Source organism: Ursus americanus, chromosome 34, assembly GCF_024610735.1.
Source record: "Ursus americanus isolate L20-20 chromosome 34, mUrsAme1.1.p, whole genome shotgun sequence".
Classification (NCBI taxonomy): domain Eukaryota; kingdom Metazoa; phylum Chordata; class Mammalia; order Carnivora; family Ursidae; genus Ursus; species Ursus americanus.
Window position 1 is genome coordinate 9,959,109 of NC_142160.1, and position 22,235 is coordinate 9,981,343.

The following is a 22,235-nucleotide window of genomic DNA, read 5'->3' on the forward strand; positions in this document are numbered from 1 at the left end:
CAAACGAAAAGGACAGTTAGCAAGCCCCCGAAGTCATAAACAGATTTTTTTTTGAAGAAATGTCATAACCTCTTGCAGTAAAAGGTGCTATACACTTTTTACTACTCCTATTTCATCAATGACACAACACACAAATTATCCTACTGAAATAACCACGCGTCACTCCAGCAAACATACCTTTAAATGATACACAGTTACACGGCGTGTAAATTGTTACAGGAGGCAAGATGGCGGCTACAGGAAACCAAGTGGAAGGTTACAAAACTTCGAAGAGCAGAAGTGGTTTTGAAGTAATAAGTGAGAAAAAAAAAAATAACCTAACCTCCTCAAGATAACCACTAGAACAAGCAAGAAAGTGCCGCTGTGCTGCAAGTGAGGAAGTGAGTACAGCGAGAACTGTAGCCTCACACAAAGGAAGTGAATACTCAACTTCTGGTTTTAACAAATCATCTCATTTAAGTGAGGTTTAGCCCACCTGACGTACGTCTAGCATTTAGTCCTCAAATAATATAACACATCAAGCACACTCAATAGTAGGTGTTAATATAAAAATATAAGCAGGGGCGCCTGGGTGGCACAGCGGTTAAGCGTCTGCCTTCGGCTCAGGGTGTGATCCCAGCGTTGTGGGATCGAGCCCCACATCAGGCTCCTCCGCTACGAGCCTGCTTCTTCCTCTCCCACTCCCCCTGCTTGTGTTCCCTCTCTCGCTGGCTGTCTCTATCTCTGTCAAATAAATAAATAAAATCTTTAAAAAAAAATATATATATATATAAGCAACCTTCAACTTAAAAGGGGGAGTGTGTTTCAAAAATGAAGTTCTGGGGATGCGTGGGTGGCTCAGTGAGTTAAGCATCTGCCTTCGGCTCAGGTCATGATCCTAGGGTTGTGGGATCAAGTCCCAAATCAGGCTCCCTGCTTAACAGGGAGTCTGCTTCTCCCTCTGTGCCTCCCTCTGCTTATTCTCTCTCTCTCTCTCTTTGTCCTCTGACAAATAAATAAAAATCTTAAAAAAATAAAACCCACAAAAAGTAAGCTTTGTTCTGTGATTCCAATTATATGAAGTTCCAGATAAGGAAAAATTGTGACAGAAGTGGATCAGGGATTGCCTTGGGCTGGGGGCTGGAACAAGATACCCACTGCAAAGGGGCAGGAGGGGTATTTTAGGGTAAAGATACTGTTCTGTATCTTGATTGAGTAGAGATTAAGTGACTAGAAATTGGCCAAATTCACCAAACTGCACACCTAAAATGAGCAAATTTATTGTATATAAATTATACTTCCAAGAAAACGATTTTTAAAAATTAAGGTTCCTAACTGGGCTTTCCAGATTTGGGGATTTATTTCCCTAATAAAAGTCTGTTAGAAATGGTAGTCAGGTTCCAGGCTACTCCCCTCTCTCCAAAGTATGAATCATAATTTGGGTGAAACCAAGTAGTCTGTTTGCCCACTGAAGCCCGAGACTTCAGAACCATGGCCCCTAGAGGTCCACATGGCACTCTCAGCTCACAGTGAAGGTAGGAGAGAGGGAAATTGTGTGATGTCCAAAAGCAGGCATGGAGTTAGGAACTGGGAGTTAGAGGTGTGAGGTGGCAGCGGAAGAGCTAAGGAAAAGCAGGAAGCTAAAGTGCATTTCTACACTTGCCCATTCTCTAAGCAAACCCGTAACTCATACTTACTAGCTGAAGAGAGGGGAAGCCGGAGGTACTTAAGCTCTGTCGATGGTACTGGCCAAGGTTCGGTGGGAGAGTAAACTGTTTCCTTATTTCCGCTGAAGAATACCTTGGATGAAATACAAACATCCAAATGAAGTGGTTATTTTAATAAATCATCACAATTATGGATACAATCTTTGGTATCATGTTATAAACCCACACCTTGGCTGGGTAATCGGCAGAACTAACAAGTCCTCAGTGGCCTATGAATGGACATTGTAGCTTTTCTCTGATTGTATATACCCTTGAAAAGTTCACAAAAGCCAGGACACCTACAACCAACCATGGCTAATGCCCAATACTGCAAGGGTAGGAGCATGAAGCAGGGGAAGGGTCTGGGGCCCAAGGAAAGATCCAGGGCACTTGGATCCGTCTTCCCAGGCCATTCAGAGGGATTGTCTTTGCATGAGGACATCTGGCCTCCGAGTAGAGTCCTTTAAACCCCATGCTGCCATTTTGATCCAGCCATTCTCATTCTAAGCAGTTGAACCCTTCTGGTCAGCTGCCTGCTATGACAGAACATCCTAGAGAACTATTATATGAACACTTCCACCTCCCTGAAGGCAGCTTAGGTGCTACCTAGGATTCCAAGGACTGTACTTCTTCCAAACTGCTCCTAGCAGAGTGATCCTTTGAGTCATCCGTATCACACTGTTCTCTCCTTAGCCAACATCGGTGGTGGCTGGAAACCAGGCACATGAAAGTTGTTCTCCATCGTCTACTCACACCTACTGCCATGAGCTGTTGACCAGGGAAACCCTGGCTTACAAGCAGATTGACTTTGAGGCACTCATGTGTTAGTCATTTGTTTGGAGCTCAGAATACGTTTTCTCGCGTCACTTTTCTCATTCGGTCTCATTTGTTGGTGGGTGGGCTCTTAGGCTAGTTCACAAAAATGTATTTAAACCACAGTGAGACCACTATATAGTATAATTAGACACTAACAGACATTTATTAAGGATCAAATGAGATTGTATATTTGAAACATGCTGTGTATCCAACAAAGGACTACATAAATTTTTTAAATTATAATTTTAAAAGATAATATTTGAATGTTATAAATTAAGCTTATTGTATCTTCTTCACTATAATGTATGCTAAAGCATAATTATCAATTACCCTGCATGATGAGTTTTCTGACATGGTCTGCTTGGCTCTCAAATGTGGCAAAGTGGTTCTTCTCAGAGGCAAAAAGCCTGTTCTGGTCCCATGTGTGGCATCCATTCTCCCCACCCGAGAGCGCCTCAATGTCCTTCCAGGAGCCACACACTCATGCTGTAAATTGTCTAAGCATAACTACAAAGCAAAAGGGTGGGCACATAACCCGACACAGGACAATGATCTCTTCTTCCTGGGATTCTGAAAGATGAATGGATACAAGGATGGAAGAAAATGGCTGGAGAACCTTAATTGCAGGGGCGACCCCCTCATGATGATGCAGTGAAGTGTAAGACCCCCCCAGGAAGTAAAAGCAGCCCATACTCATTGTATTCCTGAATTTCCTGAGATATTGTCTTTATTTTTTTTTAAAGTATAAGAACATACTAGGATAAGAAGTATTCTATTATCCACTGGGGAAATGCAAATCAAAACCACATGGGCTGCCACTTCCCAATCACTAGGATGGCTATTTCAAAAAAAGATGGGTGACAGCAGGTATTGGGTGAGGATACGGAGAAATCAGAGCGTCACGCATTATTGGTGGGAATGTAAGATTGTGCAAGTGCTTTGGAAAATAGTCTGGCAGTTCCTCAAAAAGGCAAACATAGTGATGTAGTGTTCCCATATATATATCCCAGCAATTACACTCCTAGATGTACACCCAAGAGAAATGAGAACATACTTGCATACAAAAATTTAGACATGAATGTTTACAGAACATTATTCATAACAGAAAAGTGGAACAACCCAAATGTCTATCACGTGCTGTGTGGATAAACTAAAGGTGGTCTATCATGCCATGGAATATTATTTAGCAACAAAAAAGGAAAGAAGTACTACTATATACGACAACATGGATGCAGTTTGAAAACATCATGCCAAGTGAAAGGAACTAAACCCAAAGACCACATACTTTATTATTCCTTCTATGAAATTTCCAGAACAGGAAAGTCTATAGAGACAGAAAGTGGATGAGTGGTTGCTTAGGGCTGGGGCCTTGGAGGCAAATGGGGAGTGATTGCTAATGAGAACGGAGTTACTTTTCAGGGTGATGAAAATGTTTTAAAATTGAGTGTGGTGATGAATTGTGCTTGTTAAATGGGTGAACGAGGGTATGTGAATTATTTCTCAGTAAAGCTGATACAGATACAGATATAGATATGGATGTGTGTAAGTGTCCTGAAGACACAAGAGTGAGGGCAGAAATTACCAAATTTAATGAAACAGCTAAGAACGGAGGAAAACTTTCAGAATTTGCTTCCAAGTACTCAATAGGCTGGTTTTCATTACAAGTCGAACCATCACCAATTTTTAAAAGCCAACAGATTAGACCACTGTCCATATCAAAAGGCCCATCTTGTATGAACAACACTGTATCTTGAGTTTGGCACCACAAAGGAACCCAAACCAACATGGCAATCACTAATCAGCTTACTTAGGGAGAGGGCTGTAGACACAGAGGGACAAGACAACCCTTTGTGACCTGGGTGTCTTCTGACAGACATGACTTACTGCTCCTGAGACTTCTGCCCCCAGGTTCTCCCCACAGGACCTCTCAAACAACACGATTTCGTCTCACGGTCCTTCTGAAGCTCTTCCTGCCATAGACCAGAGAGGTCTACCTGAAATGGGAATATCTAAAAGGATCAGGAAAGGTGTGGTATTATGATAGCACCAAAGAAAGGAAGCAGGGACAGATTCTTGCTCTCATTTTGAAGCAAAATGTGTCATTCTATGCCAAAACCCCAGTATTTTTTTCAGCATGAAATCAGAATGTTCCCGCTGTCCAGTCCTTCTTAAAGAGGGTCAGCGGGCGTTTCTGTTGCAATTCTCCATGTCAGTTGCCCAATTTGGAGCCATACAACTGATCCTCTTCCCTGACACTCAAGCACGATCCTATTTCCTATCCCTACAGGACCAGTTCTACAGAATGCAATTAAACCCGTCCCTTCAAAACTGTCAAACATGGAGATGATTGCTGGTCCTTAAAATGAAAATAGTGAATCGTCCCACACGGAAAAGAGCTTCCATCGTTTAAGGAATGTCCAAATTAAATCTCTCTGGAGAGGCCCTACGCACATATCAAATGAGCAAAAATAGGCTAGAATGACAAAAATCACATGTTGGTCAAACTGTGGGAAAATCGGCATGCCCCACACTCCACTGGCTTGTATATTGGTTCAGCACCTCTGGAAAGCAACACTGTAACACACAACAAGAATTCTAAAACTGTCATTACTTTTCAATGTAATCCTTTCACTTTGGAGACTATACCCCAGGGGATTCATATAAACATATAATTTGAGCAGAAACGAATGTAAGAACTCCGTACATGGTGACAAACAAAACCACCAAAGCACCTACCACAAGGGAGAGCACCGAGTAAATAATAGCAAAGAGGTGAAATATGATTTTAACCACTTAAAAATGTGAATTAGGTTCACCCATGGAAAGGTGCCTACCAAGTAAGTTCCAAGTGAAAAGTAAAATGAGGAAATGAAAAGAAATGACGAACAGTATATGCGTAAATATACCAAGAATCAGAAATCCTTTTGGTAATTACGTAAAGGGAGCTTAGTAACTACGTCATTCAGCTCTTTCTAATGTAAAGTGGCTTAAGTTCATCATTCTGATAAAAGGTGTGTACATATAAAGGAGGATGCAGGCACAGGTGCACTTCTCGGAAATTTTAAAAATTTTGTAAATTTCAGCTATTACATTAGTGATACGGAACTTCATTCTCAGAAGAGCACCTAGCAACCCAGCATGAAAATCAACCCTCTTCATCTCTACATTGACCCTAGCAAAGGGGAAAGCCTGCATACACAGATAAGAGAATTCAGCCCAGGCAAGAGGTCATCCAGACCTGGTGTCCATGCAGGGAGGGATGGCGTGTGGGTTTTATTTCCTCTGCATTTGAGTCTCAGACCAAATTCAACATGTCTAAGATAACTTTCATGATGCCAGATTTATATATATCACGATGATATTTCCTTGATGAGCTAAGACACTCTTCTTCTAACTCAAAATGCTTTAAAATATTATTTTCTGGGGCGCCTGGGTGGCTCAGTCAGTTGAGCATCTGCCTTTGGCTCAGGTCGTGATCCCGGAGCCCTGGGATCAAGCCCCACATCAGGCTCCCTGCTCAGTGGGGAGTCTGCTTCTCCCTCTCCCTCTGCTACTCTCTCTGTCAAGTAAATAAATAAAATCTTTTTAACATAAATAAATAAATAAATAAATTAATTAATTATTATTTTATTTCTAAAAACTATACTGGGAGGGAGCCTTGGGATTTGTTTAAGATATTGGTACCCCTACTCAGGAGTCAGAATGGTAGAGGGGGATGGGTAGCAAAGCTCTGTTTTTATTCAGATGGACAGATAATTGTGATACACACAGTTGAGACTAAGGGCCAGTGGAACTAATGATGGAGCAGAATTTGCCAAGTGTGGCCCATGGACCATATGCTTCCAATTATCAGCTGCTTAATAAAATGCGGATCCCTAGGCCCTAGCCCCGTCCTGAAACAGCGTCTCTTATGGCATGCCCTGGAAAACTGCAGGTTTAGCCAGCAACTCCAGGTGATTTTTATGTCAATAAAGATTCACTAATAGTGCAAGACTATGAGTGAGTATTAGTTCATTCATTCATTCATAAAACATCAAGGGCACAAAAGTGCCAGGCTCTCCGCCAAGTGCTAGGGATTCAAGTCCAAGATGATACTGTTGCTGTTCCTGGAGGCTCAGCCCAGTGGGTGGGAGGGAGGAGGACACATGGATGACTGAATAAATAATTATAATACAACATGGAGAGTATTCTAATAAAAAATATGACCATGCCTTGTGAGCAAAGAGGAGGGAGTTAGTAATTCAGCCTAGGAATGCTTAGGAGGCTTCTGGAATAAGAGGACTGTCAGAACCAGGACGCCTGGGTAACTCAGTCGGTTAAGCATCCAACTCTTTTTTTTTTTTTTTAAAGATTTTATTTATTTATTTGACAGAGATAGAGACAGCCAGCGAGAGAGGGAACACAAGCAGGAGGAGTGGGAGAGGAAGAAGCAGGCTCATAGCGGAAGAGCCCGATGTGGGACTCGATCCCTATACGCCGGGATCACGCCCTGAGCCAAAGGCAGACGCTTAACAGCTGTGCCACCCAGGCGCCCCTAAGCATCCAACTCTTGATTTCAGTTCAGGTCATGATTTCAGGGTTGTGAGATCGAGAGCCCCAAGACTCTCTCCCTCTCCCTCTGCACCCCCCCCCCAAAAAGAGGACTTTCGAGCCATACTTTGAAAAAAAAAAAAAAAGAAGTAGGAACAGACCTGATGGAAAAAAAAGGTTTTTATCATTTCATGACATCTAAATATTAGGTTTCCATACTCCTCCTTCAAGTATTTTAACTATCAGGCTGCCCTGTTTCTTTACAATAAATGTAGCCATTTGCCAGCTGTTTGAGTTCAAGTAGATTAGTTCACCAGGCTGTCTTAGTTTCATTACATGTGAAATGAAGGGGCTGGGCTATCCGATCTCCTGGGCACCTTTCCAGCTCGACTGGCAAAGACGCTCAAGACTCTCCAAGTGGAACAGTTAGCATCATGACCTACACCAGCAGCTGTGCTAGGAAACTACATCGCCCCGGAAGGCTTCTCACTGGCTTTCATCCCTAAAAGAAAATTCTTTCACTATCTGCTGGATGGCCAGCAGCCAAAATGGTTGGAAGAATTTTAAAACTGATTCAAGAAAAAACCAAGTCAATAAGTATTTAAAGGGGCTAAGGGTTTCCCCCAATGGGACGTGTTTTAAACAATAGTGAAGGGGGCAGAATAAAGAAAAGCAAACATATTAATTTACTCTTAGTAACTACCAACTGACTTAGTAACTAACAAAACACGCAACAAATACAAGTGTAAAGTACGCCGCTAGTAATAAACACTAATTATAGACATTTGTGGGTGGCACGTACATGTATGTGGCCACAGGCACATGGTGTGATTAAACCTTACAAAATAACCATTGTTCAGGGCCAGCAATGATTTGCATCAAGTAAGCAATGAAAGAATGTTATTCCCCAAACTTCCTGATTTATAAGGTTAGGGCAGTATACTATAACAACAATAATAAAAAATTTAATATTTATTGTATGTAGAAAAATAGCTCTGAATGATGTAAATAAGCCAGGGTTGGATCACAGGGCATGGCAAGGATAAAGTTTGAAAACACACAGCCGGCTCACGAGCGAGCAGTTCCTGGAGTCGACCACATCAAAACGATCAAAGGTGGGGTGCCTGGGTGGATCCGTTAGTTGGTCTGGCGTCTGACTCTTGGTTTCAGCTCAGGTCATGATCTCGGGGTCATGGGATCCAGCCCCGCGTTGGGTTCTGAGCTCCGCTCGGCTTGGAGTCTGCTTGTCCTTCTCCCTCTGCTCCTCCCCCAACCCCAGATAGATAGATAGATAGATAGATAGATAGATAGATAAATAAAATCTTTTTTAAAAAATGATCTAAGGCTTTTTCTGAGATGCATCCTCAGATACTCTTAGTAAAGTGCACCTTTATATTTTTAAAATTTTTGTTTGTTTTTGTTTTTTTTTAAGTAATCTCCATGCCCAACATGGGGCTGGAACTCATGACCCCAAGATCAAGAGTTGCATGCTCTGCCCACCGAGCCATTCAGGTGGCCCTAATAGTGCACCTTTAAATTTTTTTTTTAAAGATTTTATTTATTTATTTGACAGGGAAAGACAGCTAGCGAGAGAGGGAACACAAGCAGGGGGAGTGGGAGAGGAAGAAGCAGTCTCCCAGAGGAGAAGCCTGATGTGGGGCTCAATCCCAGACCTCTGGGATCACACGCTGAGCCGAAGGCAGACGCTTAACGACTGCGCCACCCAGGTGCCCCTGCACCTTTAAATTTAAAAGGCTACAAAATGAATAGCTATAGCAAGTTATACACACACACACACACACACACACACACACACATATATATAATATATTATCATATACGTATATAACTCCATCCTTACATATACATACACGTTTTGAGCAATGGAGTCTGGAACAAATTCCTCAGAAGTTTGTTAGCCTGGGGCTTCATAATAGATATTTCAGGTTTCACAGTTTCTCATATTTTCCATCTCTTCTCATAAACACACAGGCCATAAATGTACAACTTTTATACAGATGATTCAACAGGTGGAAACATGACTACGAAGAGAAGTTTGCCACTTATTAACAAGCTGTAGAACTTATGTTTCTTCCTCACAGGGGAGTCCCAAATTCCTTTCACTTGGAAAATTCCTCTGAATAGGAAGAATATTTATTCGATGACTGAAGCCTTTCAGGGTTCCCGCAGGGAGCCTAGAGAAGAGTTAGCCAATGTCTTCAGGATCTCGCTAAAGCATCACGGTCCCCCAGCCTGGATATATCATCAGAAAAACATCGGAAGTGAGTTTCTCTCCTGACATAATCATCTCCTACCGATGAGGCAGCATAATCACCTAAAAGAACACCTATAAGTATTGAGTAATTTTTTTAAAAGATTTTATTTATTTATTTGAGAGAGAGAGAGAACATGAGCAGGCGGAGGGGCAGAGGGAGAAGCAGACGCCCCATGGAGCAGGGATCCCAAAGTGGGGCTTGATCCCAGACCCTGGGATCATGACCTGAGCTGAAGGCAGATGCTTAACCTACTGAGCCACCCAGGTGCACCATGTTTGTACCTGTTTAAAGGGGAAAAAAAGATTTCTTCAAAAAAGTGTCCTGACACATAAAGAAACAGATCTAACATATGTAAACTGAAGTCCCAAAAGAGGAGGAGAGACAAAACAGGAGCAGAAGTGAGATTTAAAGAAATTTTGTTGACAAAAGCCCCAAAGACACAGATCCATAAGGCCCTACAAACTCTCATCAGAATCAATACAGAGAAATATCAAACCTAGCCACATCATAGTAAAACTGACAAAAATCAAGGAGAAATTTTAAATGTTCTTGAAAAAATCTGGAGAAAAGACACATTGCCTTCAAAGCATAATAGTATGACTGACCATTGACTTTTTTTTTTTTAAGATTTTATTTATTTTGACAGAGAGAGACAGTGAGAGAGAGAACACAAGCAAGGGGAGTGTGAGAGGGAGAAGCAGGCTTCCTGCTGAGCAGGGCCTGATGTGGGGCTCGATCCCAGGACCCTGGGATCATGACCTGAGCCGAAGGCAGATGCTTAACGACTGAGCCACCCAGGCACCCCTGATCACTGACTTCTCAATGGAAAAAGTGAAATCCTAGAACCAATGCAATGACATCTTTAAAGTGCTGAAGGAAAACAACTACCACTCTAGAATTTTCTGCTTGGTGAAAATATCCCTCATTAATAAGTGATAAATAGAGACTTCACCAGATAAACAAAAACTGAGAGAATTTATTACCAGCAGAGCTAGACTAAAAGAAACAATAAAGAGAGGTCTTCAGACAGAGGGAAAGTAGAAAAGTGTTCCAGACGGAAGCACAAAAGTGTTGAAAGCAATGAACTGCATCAAAAGGATAAATATGTGAGTAAATCTGACAATGACAGGACAAAATAATGATAATAATGATAATAATGTGGAATTAAAATATACATAGCATTGGGGCACCTGGCTGGCTCAGTCAGTGGAGCACACAACTCTTGATCTTGGGGTTCCAAGTTCGAGCCCTGTGTTGGGTGCAGAGATCACTTTATTTTTTTCTTAATTTATTTTTTTAAGATGTTATTTATTTATTTTACAGAGAGAGAAAGAGAGAGAGAGCATGTGAGTGCACAAGTGGGGGGAGCAGGGCAGGGAGAAGCAGGCTCCCCGCTGAGCAGCTAGCCCAACTTGAGGCTGATCCCAGGACTCTGGGATCATGACCCGAGCCAAAGGCACATGCTTAACCAACTGAGCCACCCAGGTGCCCCTAGAGATCACTTTAAAAAATTAAAAATCTTTAAAAAATTAAAAACTAAAATATACATAGCATTAAAATCCATGTCAATGAGAACACAAAAGGTGGGAAGGGTAAATGGAGTTCATATCTTCTAAAGTTCCCACATTGTCTACGAAATGGTAAAAGTACTAATTATAGAATTCTAATAAGTATATATTGTTATAATCTCTCTGGAAACAAGAGACAAGTTGAAAAATAGGGGGGAAAACACAGTAGAAAGATAAATTTAAACTCAAAAACATGAATGTAAGACCTGAAACCAAAAAACTTTTAGAAGAAAATAAAGGCAGTAAGCTCCTTGAAATAGGTCTTGGCAATGATTTTTTAAATCGAACCCCAAAAGCAAAAACAAATACGTGGGACTACGTTAAAGTAAGAACTTTCTGCACAGCAAAGAAAACCATCAAGAAAATGAAAAGGCAATCAACTGAGTGGAAGAAAATATTTGCAAATCATATATCTGATAAGGGGCTAATATCAAAAATATATTTAAAAATTCGTACAAATAACAGCAAAAAGCCAATCTGATTTTAAAAAGGGCAGAAGACCTGAAATGACATTTTTCCAAAGAAGATACACATTTTTCCAAAGAAGATGTCCTTTCCAAAGAAGGTACATCAAAAAATGCTCACCATCATTAATCATCAGGGAAATACAAATCAAAACCACAAGGAGCTATCTCCTTACACTGGTCTGAATGGCTAGCGTCAAAAGGCAAGAAAAAATAAGGGTTGGTGAAGATGTGGGAAGAGGGAACCTTCATGCACTATTGGTGGGAGTGTAAATTGGTGCAGCCACTTGGAAAACAGTATGGAGTTTCCACAAAAAAATTAAAAATAAAACTACCATATGATCCAGCAATTTCACTTCTGGGTATTTATCCAAAGAATACAAAAACACTAACTCAAAAAGATATAGGCATCCTTATGTTCTTTACAGCACTATTTACAAGAGTCAAGACATGGAAATGACCTAAGTGTCCATCGATGGATGAATGGATACATAAACTGTATATACATACACAATGGAGTATTATTCAGTCATAAAAAAGAATAAAATCTTGGGGCACCTGGGTGGCTCAGTCAGTTAGGCATCTGACTCTCGATTTTGGCTCAGGTTGTGATCTTGGGTTTGTGGGATTGAGCCCTGTGTGCGACTCCACGCTCTGCACAGGGTCTGCTTGGGATTCTCTGTTGCTCTCCCTCTGCCTGCTCTGCTCTCTAAAATAAATAAATAAAATCTTAAAAAAAAAAAAAGACTGAAATCTTCCCTTTTGCAACAACATGTACAGACCCTAAGGGCTTTATGATAAGTGAAATAAATCTGACAGGGAAAGACAAATACTGTATGATATCTCTTATGCATGGAATCTACAACAAAACCAGAAACAAGCTCATAGATACAACAGATTAGTGGTTGCCAAAGGCATGGGAGAAATGAGTGAAGGGGTTTAAAAGGTAAAAAAAATAAAAAATAAATTAAATTAAATTTTTAAAAAATGCCAGGCAATCTGCCTAAGTATAAACCTTTCTGTTGAAAAGTGGCATCTGCTTTAGAATTTTATCTAGAATTCATCTTGTTCATTTCTGAAAACCGGGAAAGAAACTGAAAACAGTAATGATTTATAACTTACTGAGACTTTTACATATAATGATCTCATTCCTCAAAATGACCCAGGGAAATAGGTAGAATGGTTTGTTATCATCATGTTGAGATAAGTTATCTGAGTCTTAGGAAGGAAAGAGTGCAAGGAAAAAACAAACTCAAATATGTCAGTGATTATATTAAATATAGTTAGAGTAAATTCACCAATTACAAGACAAAGATCATCAGATTACATAAAAACTACATGCTACTTACAAGAGACATACTTATATACTTTATTTTTTCAACAGATTTATTGAGGTATAATTGACATGCAACATACTGCACATATTTAAAATGGATAATTTATAAGTTTGACATAAGTGTACACCCATGAAACCATCACGGCAATCACAAAACTTCCTCATGCCACTTCTTAGTCTCCCTCCTTCCCCCAACCCTTGCTCCCTGGTAACCACTAATTTGCCTTCTATCATTATAGATTAGTTTGTATTTTTCTAGAATTTTACATAAATAGAATCATACAATAGATCTCTTTTTATCTGGCTTCTTCACAAGCATAATTATTTTGAGATCTGTCCATGTTGTAGCATGTATCAATAGTTCATTCCCTTAATTATAGAGGAGTATTCCATTGCATGGGTATACCACCATTTGTTTATGCATTCACCTGTTAATGGACATTTGAGTTTTCTTCAGTTTTTGGCTATTACAAATAAAGCTGCTATTAACATTCATGTGCAAGCCTTTTTATGGACATATTCTTTTATTTGTCTTGGGTAGATGCCTAGATAAACTGCTTACAAAGTGGTGGAAAAAAGCTAGGCAAAAATAGCCAAAAGAAAGCTCGTGTAGCTATAGTAATATGGCAAAAAGGACTTTAAAGCAACAAGTGTGACAAAAGATAAAGAGGACATTTTCTAAATGATCAAAAGTCAGTTCACCAGAAAGATATAGTAATCTTAAATGTGTATGCACCACGTAATAAAGGCTCAAAACATATAAAGCAAGAAATGAAGAAGAGGAGAAATATCAAATTCATAATTATAGTGAAAGACTTTAGCATGCTTCTTTTAGTAAGTGATAGAACATGTAAATTTAAAAATCAGAGATATGTAAGATTTGAAGATGATAAACAAACTTGATCTAATTGACTTATATAGAGAATCTACACTAAATGACAGAGTACACATTCTTCCTGTGCCATGTACCAAAAGTGACCATATACTGGACCACAAAGCAAGTCTCAACAAATTTCAAAGTTCAGAAATCAGATAGAACAGGCAGTCTCACACCACAGTAGAATTTTTTTTTTTAAGATTTATTTATTTATTTGACAGAGAGAGACAGCCAGCAAGAGAGGGAACACAAGCAGGGGGAGTGGGAGAGGATCAAGCAGGCTCATAGCGGAGGAGCCTGATGTGGGGCTCAATCCCATAACGCCGGGATCACGCCCTGAGCCGAAGGCAGACGCTTAACCGCTGTGCCACCCAGGCGCCCCACACCATAGTAGAATTAAACTCGGAGTCAACAAAAACATACTAGCTTTCTAAATATTTGCTTCTTTTTGCAGATAGAATAATATTAAACATTCTTTATGTTTCTATACATAGGCCAAATAAATGAATTTTAAAAAACTAGTTATTAACCAAAAAGGAAAAAGGAGAAAAATTATATATAATATCTAGATATAGTTATAAACGATTCTATTTTTATTTTGAGCATGTAATATTTTTTGTACTTTTAAATATAAAAAGTATAAAAAAAAATAGGGCACCTGGGTGGCTCATCAGTTAATCGCCTGCCTTCAGCTCAGGTCATGATCCCAGAGTCCCGGGATCAAGTCCTGCGTTGGGCTCCCTGCTCAGCAGGGAGTCTGCTTCTCCCTCTGCTCTTCACCTCACTCGTGCTCTTTCTTGCTCTCTCAAATAAATAAATAAATAAAATTTTAAAAGAATAAAAAAGAACATTACAAAATGTCTCCCCCTTACTTTTGTCTTCCAGTTAAGCAAGTTCCCTCCCCATAGACAATCCACATAACAGTTTCGTATGTATATTACTGTACATATACAGTATAGATGCAAATACATACATATATATACATATATATATATATTCTTTCCCCACTACTGTACACAAATGGGAACATAATATTTGAGATTCATCTATACAGTGGTGTGTACCAATAGTTGCTCCTTTTCTTTAATGAAGGAGTATTACATTGCATGTATATACCACAGTCTGTTTATCCATTCACTGGTGATCGGCATTTTGCTCTTCTCACCTGATAGATAAGGATTTAAGAATTCCCTCAGTCTTTTTTATGGGCATTTTCTATATAGATGGGCATTTTCTTAACGAATCTCTTTTATGTATTTTTGTTATTTCCAATTTTTTTATTGAGGTATAATTGACATATAAAATTGAATTATTCGTTTCAGGCATAAAACATAATGATTCGATATTTAAATATCACAAAATGATCACTACAATAAGCCTAGTTCATACTCATCACCATACATAGTTACAGATTTTTTTATGATGAGAACTTTCAACATCTACTCTCTCAGCAACTTTCAAATACGTAACACAGTAGTATTAACTATAGTCACCATGTTATACATTACATCCCTGTGGCTTATTAATTTTATAACTGGAAATTTGCACCTATTGACCCCCTTCACCCATTTTGCCCATCCCCCCGGCACCTCAGGCAATCACCAATCTGTTCTCCACATCTATGAACTCAGTTTTTTGTTCTGTTTTAGATTCTACATATAAGTGAGTTCATACAGCATTTGTCTTTCTCTGACTTATTTCACCTAGTATAATGCCCTCAAGGTCCAACCCTGTTATCGCAAATGGCAAAACTTTTTAAGTTTTTTTGAGGCATCTCCACACTGTTTTCCAGAGTGGCTGCACCAATTTACATTCCCACGTGTTTTCCAACTTTTTGCCAGCACAAATAACGTTCAGTAAATTACACACATGCTAATTCACACATGTATAACTATTTCTGTGGAATAAAGTCCTAGAAGGGAATTGCTGGGCCAAAGGATTTCTGTGTTTGTTCTTCACAGTATTTTTTCAATTAACACTATAGGAATATAAGAGAATGTACAACACGGTTGCATCCAATTTAAGGAGTTAATGAACTAACTGGCCATTCTGCTTATTGTACCTCTAACTATCATGTAGAGTCAAGATCTCTTTATCTGATAAACAAAACCAAGGTCTTCACTGATGAGCTCTTTTCTTCCCTTTGTGGGCAAGGAGCTGCTGCTATCTAACAAAATTAATCCCTTCATTTACAGGGCAACTGTAAAACTCAGGACAGTGTGGTTGCCTTCTGTCAGCCTGAAGATTTGGTTTAGACATTCCGGGTTTGGGGTTCCAAGAGGACTCCAAGTGGAGGTCAAGTTGGCAATGAGATAAGCCGGTCTGGGGCAGAAATGAGAGGTCCAGGCTGCAGATGTAGATTTGGCCTAGCTTGAGTTTAGGGTTGTTTTTCCAGTAGGGGTAAGAGATCTACATCTCTCCACCCACAGTTTCTCACCTGTCTCCCTAGCAACCCACCATCTATGTGGCTGTAGGTGATGCCCGCAACGGTGCAGAGTCTGGGGTCTTGAAGGAAAGTCACACAGCCAATGAACCAAACTCTCCAAGCCCAATGGTCATCAGTATGTTTTGGCTTGGACTGCTCTTCGATGAGTCTAATTTGTGAGGAAAACCCAAGTAATAAAGGCTCTCAACAAGCTGATCAAAGAAGATCCTCTTCCAAGCAGTATGTGAACCATGGAAGAATTTGTGGGATGAAATCTTACCAGGCTCATGAAATAAAAATAGGCATGTTTCTAGATGTCGATAACATTCCCAATTATTAGGATTGTGGAAGGTTGACACAGCTTCTTAGTGAGAACAGAAAATTATGCCAATAGGTATCAGGTGCTCGCGCTACGCCTGGTTCTGTGCTGAGCACTGGATGTGGACCATTCTACTGAGTTCTCACAATGACACTACGGATGGAGTTTGTCCTCCCCCATTCATCAAATACAGAACTCAGGGCAGGAAACGTCTGGAGTCAGGATTTGAAACCAACGCTATCTGACTGCAGAGACCGGGCTCTTAGTCACTATGAACATATAAGTTTTTTTAAAAAATGTATTTAAATCTAAATACACAATTTAAAAATACATAGAAGAAAAACCACTAGCAGGAAATGCTATTCACAAATACGTTAGAGAGACAAGAATAGTCTTTTCTTTCTATTCTCTTTTCTTTTTCCATATAGTTTGTGCAGTGGTTGCCCTAATTTTGTGACAGAAATTGTGTATGCACACATACATTTTTAACCTACAAGGTTGTCAGTTTTCTAAATAGCATAAATTCTTCTGCTGAGACACAGGAATGAGCCTGAACATCTTAAGAGTCTCTGGAGGGTTCTTTTACTATTTTGTCTCTTTGTCTCCTGGAATTTCTAAATAAAACTGTGTTCTCAGCATACTTTGAGCCCCTGTATCCACCTGGATTCCATTAAACTCAACAAACATTGTTGGGTGCCGTTAATTAAAAGCACCTCATCTCTCCACTCTGACTTGTGATTTATCTAAATTATCTGTCCTGGGCTTGGCCAGCTCCTTGGCCATTGAGAGGCCACATGCTTGTTTTTCATCCAAGACCATATAATGGGGCTATGTGTTTTCAGATATGCGGGCCAAGGCAGCGAATTAGCAGCAAGTCTGTGTCTAAGTGAAGTGCCTTCAGTAAGACCCCAAGAGACTTGTGGCCTCTACAACCCAAGGGGACTGCAGCTGTGATGTACAAAAATGCCTTTACTATAAGGTGAAATGGGACGATTTTAACCCCCTCCTTTCTTGTCAGTTTCCTACCTTAAATCGTGGAATCTACTGGGGCAACTGAGAAAGTTTCTGTTTGCTCTTGAGCCCAGCCTCCGCTTGTGGTGGACAGACGTACTAAGCGGAGGCTAGCAAGATTGGCTGTATCTTCATACTCTTTCTATATCGCAACTGTTCTCAAAGTGTGGTCCCCGGAACCAGCGACATCAACATCCCCCAGTAATTTGTTAGAAAAGCAAATACTTGGGCTCCACGCCAGACCTACTGAATCCTAAACTCTCCGGGGGTGAGGGGCAAAACTTTTGTGTTTTCACAAGCCCTCCAAGTGATTCTGAAGCACTCTCAACTCTGAGAATGATTCGTCTGCTGTGAGCCGACAAATTCCAGCTCCACCTGCCAGCCTGCCCTTGCCTTCCACTCACCCACCCTCAGACTGGACTCGGCCATCTGACCACCTCCCTTCGCCTAACTAACCCTGCCTACCCTGGTAATTTGAAAATCAAGATTCTAACAGACATTCATTTACCAACGTTTATATTTCCTCCTCAGAGTTAGCCAAACTATGCCACTTTATACAAATAAATCACCCCAAAATGACCCAATCCCCCAATCCCAAACCATCTGCATTTTTTCCCTCAAAGTTTATTTAATTTTACAGATTTGTAAAGATTTTATTTATTTATTTATTTATTTGAGAGAGGGAGAGAGCGCACGCATATGGGGGGAGGGGCAGAGGGAGAGGGAGAGAGAGAATCTCAAGCAGACTCTGGGCTGAGCATGGAGCTCAAGGCGGGGCTTGATCCACAACCCTGAAATCACGACCTGAGCGAAACCAAGAGTTAGACGCTTAACTGACTAAGTCACCCAGGTGCCCCTCCACATTTATTTTAGATTGGAGGATGGGAACCATGCTTCTTACACCAGAGAAGTCACATTGTTCCTAAGTTATGAAGCTATTAATGGCTAACTATTGTTTACTTTAGGAAAGAGCTCTTTAGTGGGGGAGGGGGAGGACTGGAGTCTACAAGGGGCAATGTTTTGGAGGGAGAGCAGATGAGGAAAGTTGTAGAAGGAAGGGAATCTCTTAGGAAGAATAGGAAGGAAAGAGGAGACATAAGCCCAGAAGTCTGATCTTGACTTCTTCTTCCAACAAACATTACCTTTTCAAGATTCCACAGTGAGGGAAGCAGACAAAGTTCCCTGCCCTTAAGAGAAGCTTATATGCAAATGTGCACTGATGTCTGAGTTTCTATATTGTTTTGTTGTTCTTCTTGTTTTTAAGATTTTTTTTTTATTATTTGACAGAGAGAGAGCACATACTATCAGGGGGAGCAGCAGAGGGAGAGGGAGAAGCAGACTCCCTGCTGAGCAGGGAGCCCAGTGCGGGGCTCAATCCCAGGACCCTGGGATGATGACCTGAGCCGAAGGCAGACGCTTCACGGACTGAGCCACCCAGGCGCTCCCGAGCTTCTGTATTTTGTAACAAGCTTCCTTATTCTAAACCAAGCACTACACTATCCAGTGATCTTTTGCTCATGGTCCTGCTGTTTCATGACTGTAGGCATCCAAGGCAAGACAATCTTTCAGTGCCTTCATGGGAGGGCAGGAGATGGCCAAAATGAGGGAAAATTGTTCAAAAAGAAAATGTGACCAGACCCCACTTCAACTACCATATTTAGCTCCTCATAGAGCAGAGGAAATCTCTCCCCGAGGCTTCTGAAATGTATGTCTTTATAAGTTCTGAGTATTAAACACATTCTGTAAAGTCACACTCATCTGCACACAGCTTTCTCATGGGACAAGTAATATCCCCATTTTCCAGAAAAGGGAATGGAGGCAGAGAAGACCTGAGTGACTGGAGCCAGTTCGGAAGCAGCGCCTGACCTAAGGAGCCCTGTCTCCTCTCCCAGGTGGGTCCCTGGGCTGGATGGGCACCTTCACACCCGCTCAGCTGCAGCACTCATCCTGGTCCAGAGGCCATGCCCAGTCTTCCGCCAACATCTGTCAGGAAGCCCCGATGTCTTTTATCTTTTCTGTACATAGTCTTTCCTGCTGGCCCCAGGAAGAGCCTCGTTCTTGTTTTCCATCCACTACACGCCATAAAAATCCTGATGCTGTATCCTTAATAACCTTTCTACCCAGTTATAAAAATAAGTTCCTTTGCTCATCCCTTACTAAAGTGTTCATCGTGTCGGGGCACCTGGGTGGCTCAGTCCGTTAAGCTGCCAACTCTTGATTTTGGCTCAGACCATGATCTCAGGGTCCTGGGATCGAGCTCTGCATGGGGCTCCGTGCTGAGCCTGGAATCTGCTTAAGATATTCTCTCTCTCTCCCCCTCTGCCCCTCTGCCCTGCCCATGCTCTCTCTCTCTAAAAAAATAAATTAAAATAAAGGGTTTGTCATGTTAGTGTGATATATGCAGAAATAAAATTCCCTTAAGTCCCTTCCTAATAAATTCAAATACACTCTGTGCACTAAAGAGTTATTCAAGGTGGTGGATACTATGGTGAAATTATGAAGCATGAGTTATGGACCAAAAAGGTATTTTAAGTCGAGATTATTGCCTAAAAACAACAGCTCATCCAATTTGGGGGGGGGGAGGGGAAGAGGTTTCTTATGCAGTATTTTTCCTGCTGTGCAATATTAGAATAATAATTTATTGTGTATAAAGTATAGCAAAATTTATACCAATGGATATAAATTATTCCTAATACTGAAAAATGACAAAAGAGTAGAGCACATAAAGGGGAAAGTCATATAACTTTTCAAGAGTCATGGCAAATGTGAAGACTGTATATAAAGAAATTGATTTCTTTCTCTATTAATTGATGATTTTTTTCCTTACTACCCTTCTTAAAATCAAAACAGTCAAAAAAGTCTCAAAATAACAATAAGGATGACCTGAAGACATACTGTTTCGACTCCCAGAAAATTATGCAAAATACTTTTAACTGGGCACACACCTGATAGTGTTCCTTTCTTTTCGCCTGTTTTAGAAAACTTTAATACGAAGCCTCCCGATATTCAAGTTAATTCTGTAACAACAATGTTAACTTCACCAAACTTGGAACACCACCTTTGCCATCTCTGTCCTGCAATCCTTTTCCTTCCAGCGGCGAGCCTCCAATGTGAGCACAGATAAGAGTGAGTTTGGGAGTTGGGCAACAGGGCAGACATCTGGCCCTCACCTCCCAAGATTCTGTTCCATTGGTCTCTTCATGGCCAGAATCTGCATTTTTAACAACCCCATAGGTTCAAGTGCAATCGGCCCAAAGTACACTTTGAGAAGAAGCAACAAGTGCCTTTAGGAACTGAAAGCCAGTGGGAAATCTGATGGGGAAACTGAGCTCACTGTGAAACCAACCTCAGACTCTCAGGTGATAATATGTACTTGGGGCTCCCTCGGATGGAACTAGGAGAAGAATGTGGTTCTGTTTGTAATTTCTTGCCCCAGCAGGGGAATGCTTTATTTGTAAGGCAATAAGGTCAAGGTTCCCTGCATAGCCTAAGTAAATATTCTCCTTCTCACCACCACGCAAACAAGTCCAAGGCACTTTAGGTTACAAAAGCTAAGAAGAAAGAGAAAGGAGGAAAGATGGAAGAGAAGGACATTTTACAGGAAAAAAGCAAAAGAAAGGTAATAGCGCTCACATAAGTAGGATGAACTGTGCGATCAATGTTGAATAACTACAGGATCTGTTTCAGAAGGCATGCTCTCAGCTTAGCCAGCATATGGACCAGTAACCAAATAGTCAGAGGTAGGAATTACTCATTGTCTCTCCTCAGATGTTCTGTGGAGTCCATAAGGGTTTAGAAGGATGGTCTTGTTCAGAAATCTTAATCCATAACGAATTGTGGAATGGGATGACATCTCTGTGAGATCTTGCTGATCAAATTCTTCTTCAGCCACTCATATGGCTACTAAGGGTTTGTGAATTCTGCCCTGAGTCAGGCTATTACATTAAGAGCGTCTGCCTTTGACTCAGGTCATAATCCGTGGGGTCCAGGGATCAGTCGAGCTCCCTGCTCAGCGGGGAGTCTGCTTCTTATCTGCCCCTCATCCAGCTCATGCTCTCTCTCTCTCTCTCTTGCTGTCTCTCAAATAAATAAATAAAATCTTAAAAAAAAAAAAGAATGAATCTTACTGTTGATATTGTGGTTCCCATTAAACTAATCTCCTATGCAGTTCCCACATATTAAACACACAAGGAAATAGCTTGACTTCTCACCGTTAACAAGGGAATAACATATAGCTTTAACTTCCTCCAGTTCTTGAGTGCTTTGTGTTTTATAAAAAGCTGCATTTGAACGCAATTCAAAATGTTGGCCGCACCCTCTTTTCTCAATGGAGAGTGTGGAGTTAGGATCCTTGAGGATGTTCAATTGCCTTTGAACCAGGTGATTGTGAGCTAAACATGCTGAGGTTGAAGTTAATATGCGGTAACTAACACGAATGAGATTTTAGAAACGAAAACCCTAAAACTGATTTCTGAAATGCAGCTATCACACATCGGGGGTGCAAAGCCGACACACACAGCTCTTCCTGCCGCATCCCTTTCGGTCAAGCACAAGGTGTTCCCCACAAGAACCCAGGGAACACATCTCCAGCTTTGCTAGTATCTCGTTTCAGCACAATTTTAGAATCTTTCGAAGGCCCACCTTCCCTGTCCGAGCCTCACTGCCTAGGCGGTGAGCAAGACAAGCCAGCAACACTCAGGGAAGGGCGGGGACAAGTCGGAAAACACTCAGTGAGGCTAAGCCACTGCCTGAAACTAACAGGCCTTGCAAGTGGCAGAGATGAAATGAGAACTCGGTTCTCTTAATGCCCAAGAAAGTCCGCTGTGGTCTTTGCTCCTACAGAAAGTTGCATTAAGTAAGCACAATCACTAAGTAAGCAGAAATCTATGGGTTATGATTTAAAGGTGGCACGAATCTCTGACCTATAT

The 22,235-nt window shown here is 40.9% G+C and overlaps 1 protein-coding gene across 8 annotated transcripts in view; it reads right to left on the bottom strand.

Moving 5' to 3' along the window:
• The window catches only part of DOCK8 (dedicator of cytokinesis 8), a 318,437-nt gene that overhangs the window by 264,173 nt on the left and 32,029 nt on the right, over positions 1–22,235 (bottom strand). For 5 of the 8 annotated variants that reach the window (XM_045772361.2, XM_087858754.1, XM_087858753.1 and 2 more), the window contains exon 2: positions 1,677–1,779. The exons of 2 other annotated variants lie outside the window; for them this stretch is intronic. In XM_045772361.2, coding sequence (XP_045628317.2) covers positions 1,677–1,779 — 103 coding nt within the window. Of the gene's footprint in view, positions 1–177; positions 685–1,676; positions 1,780–22,235 lie in introns of those variants that run through there. One more of the 8 variants, XM_045772364.2, reaches the window with a different exon arrangement.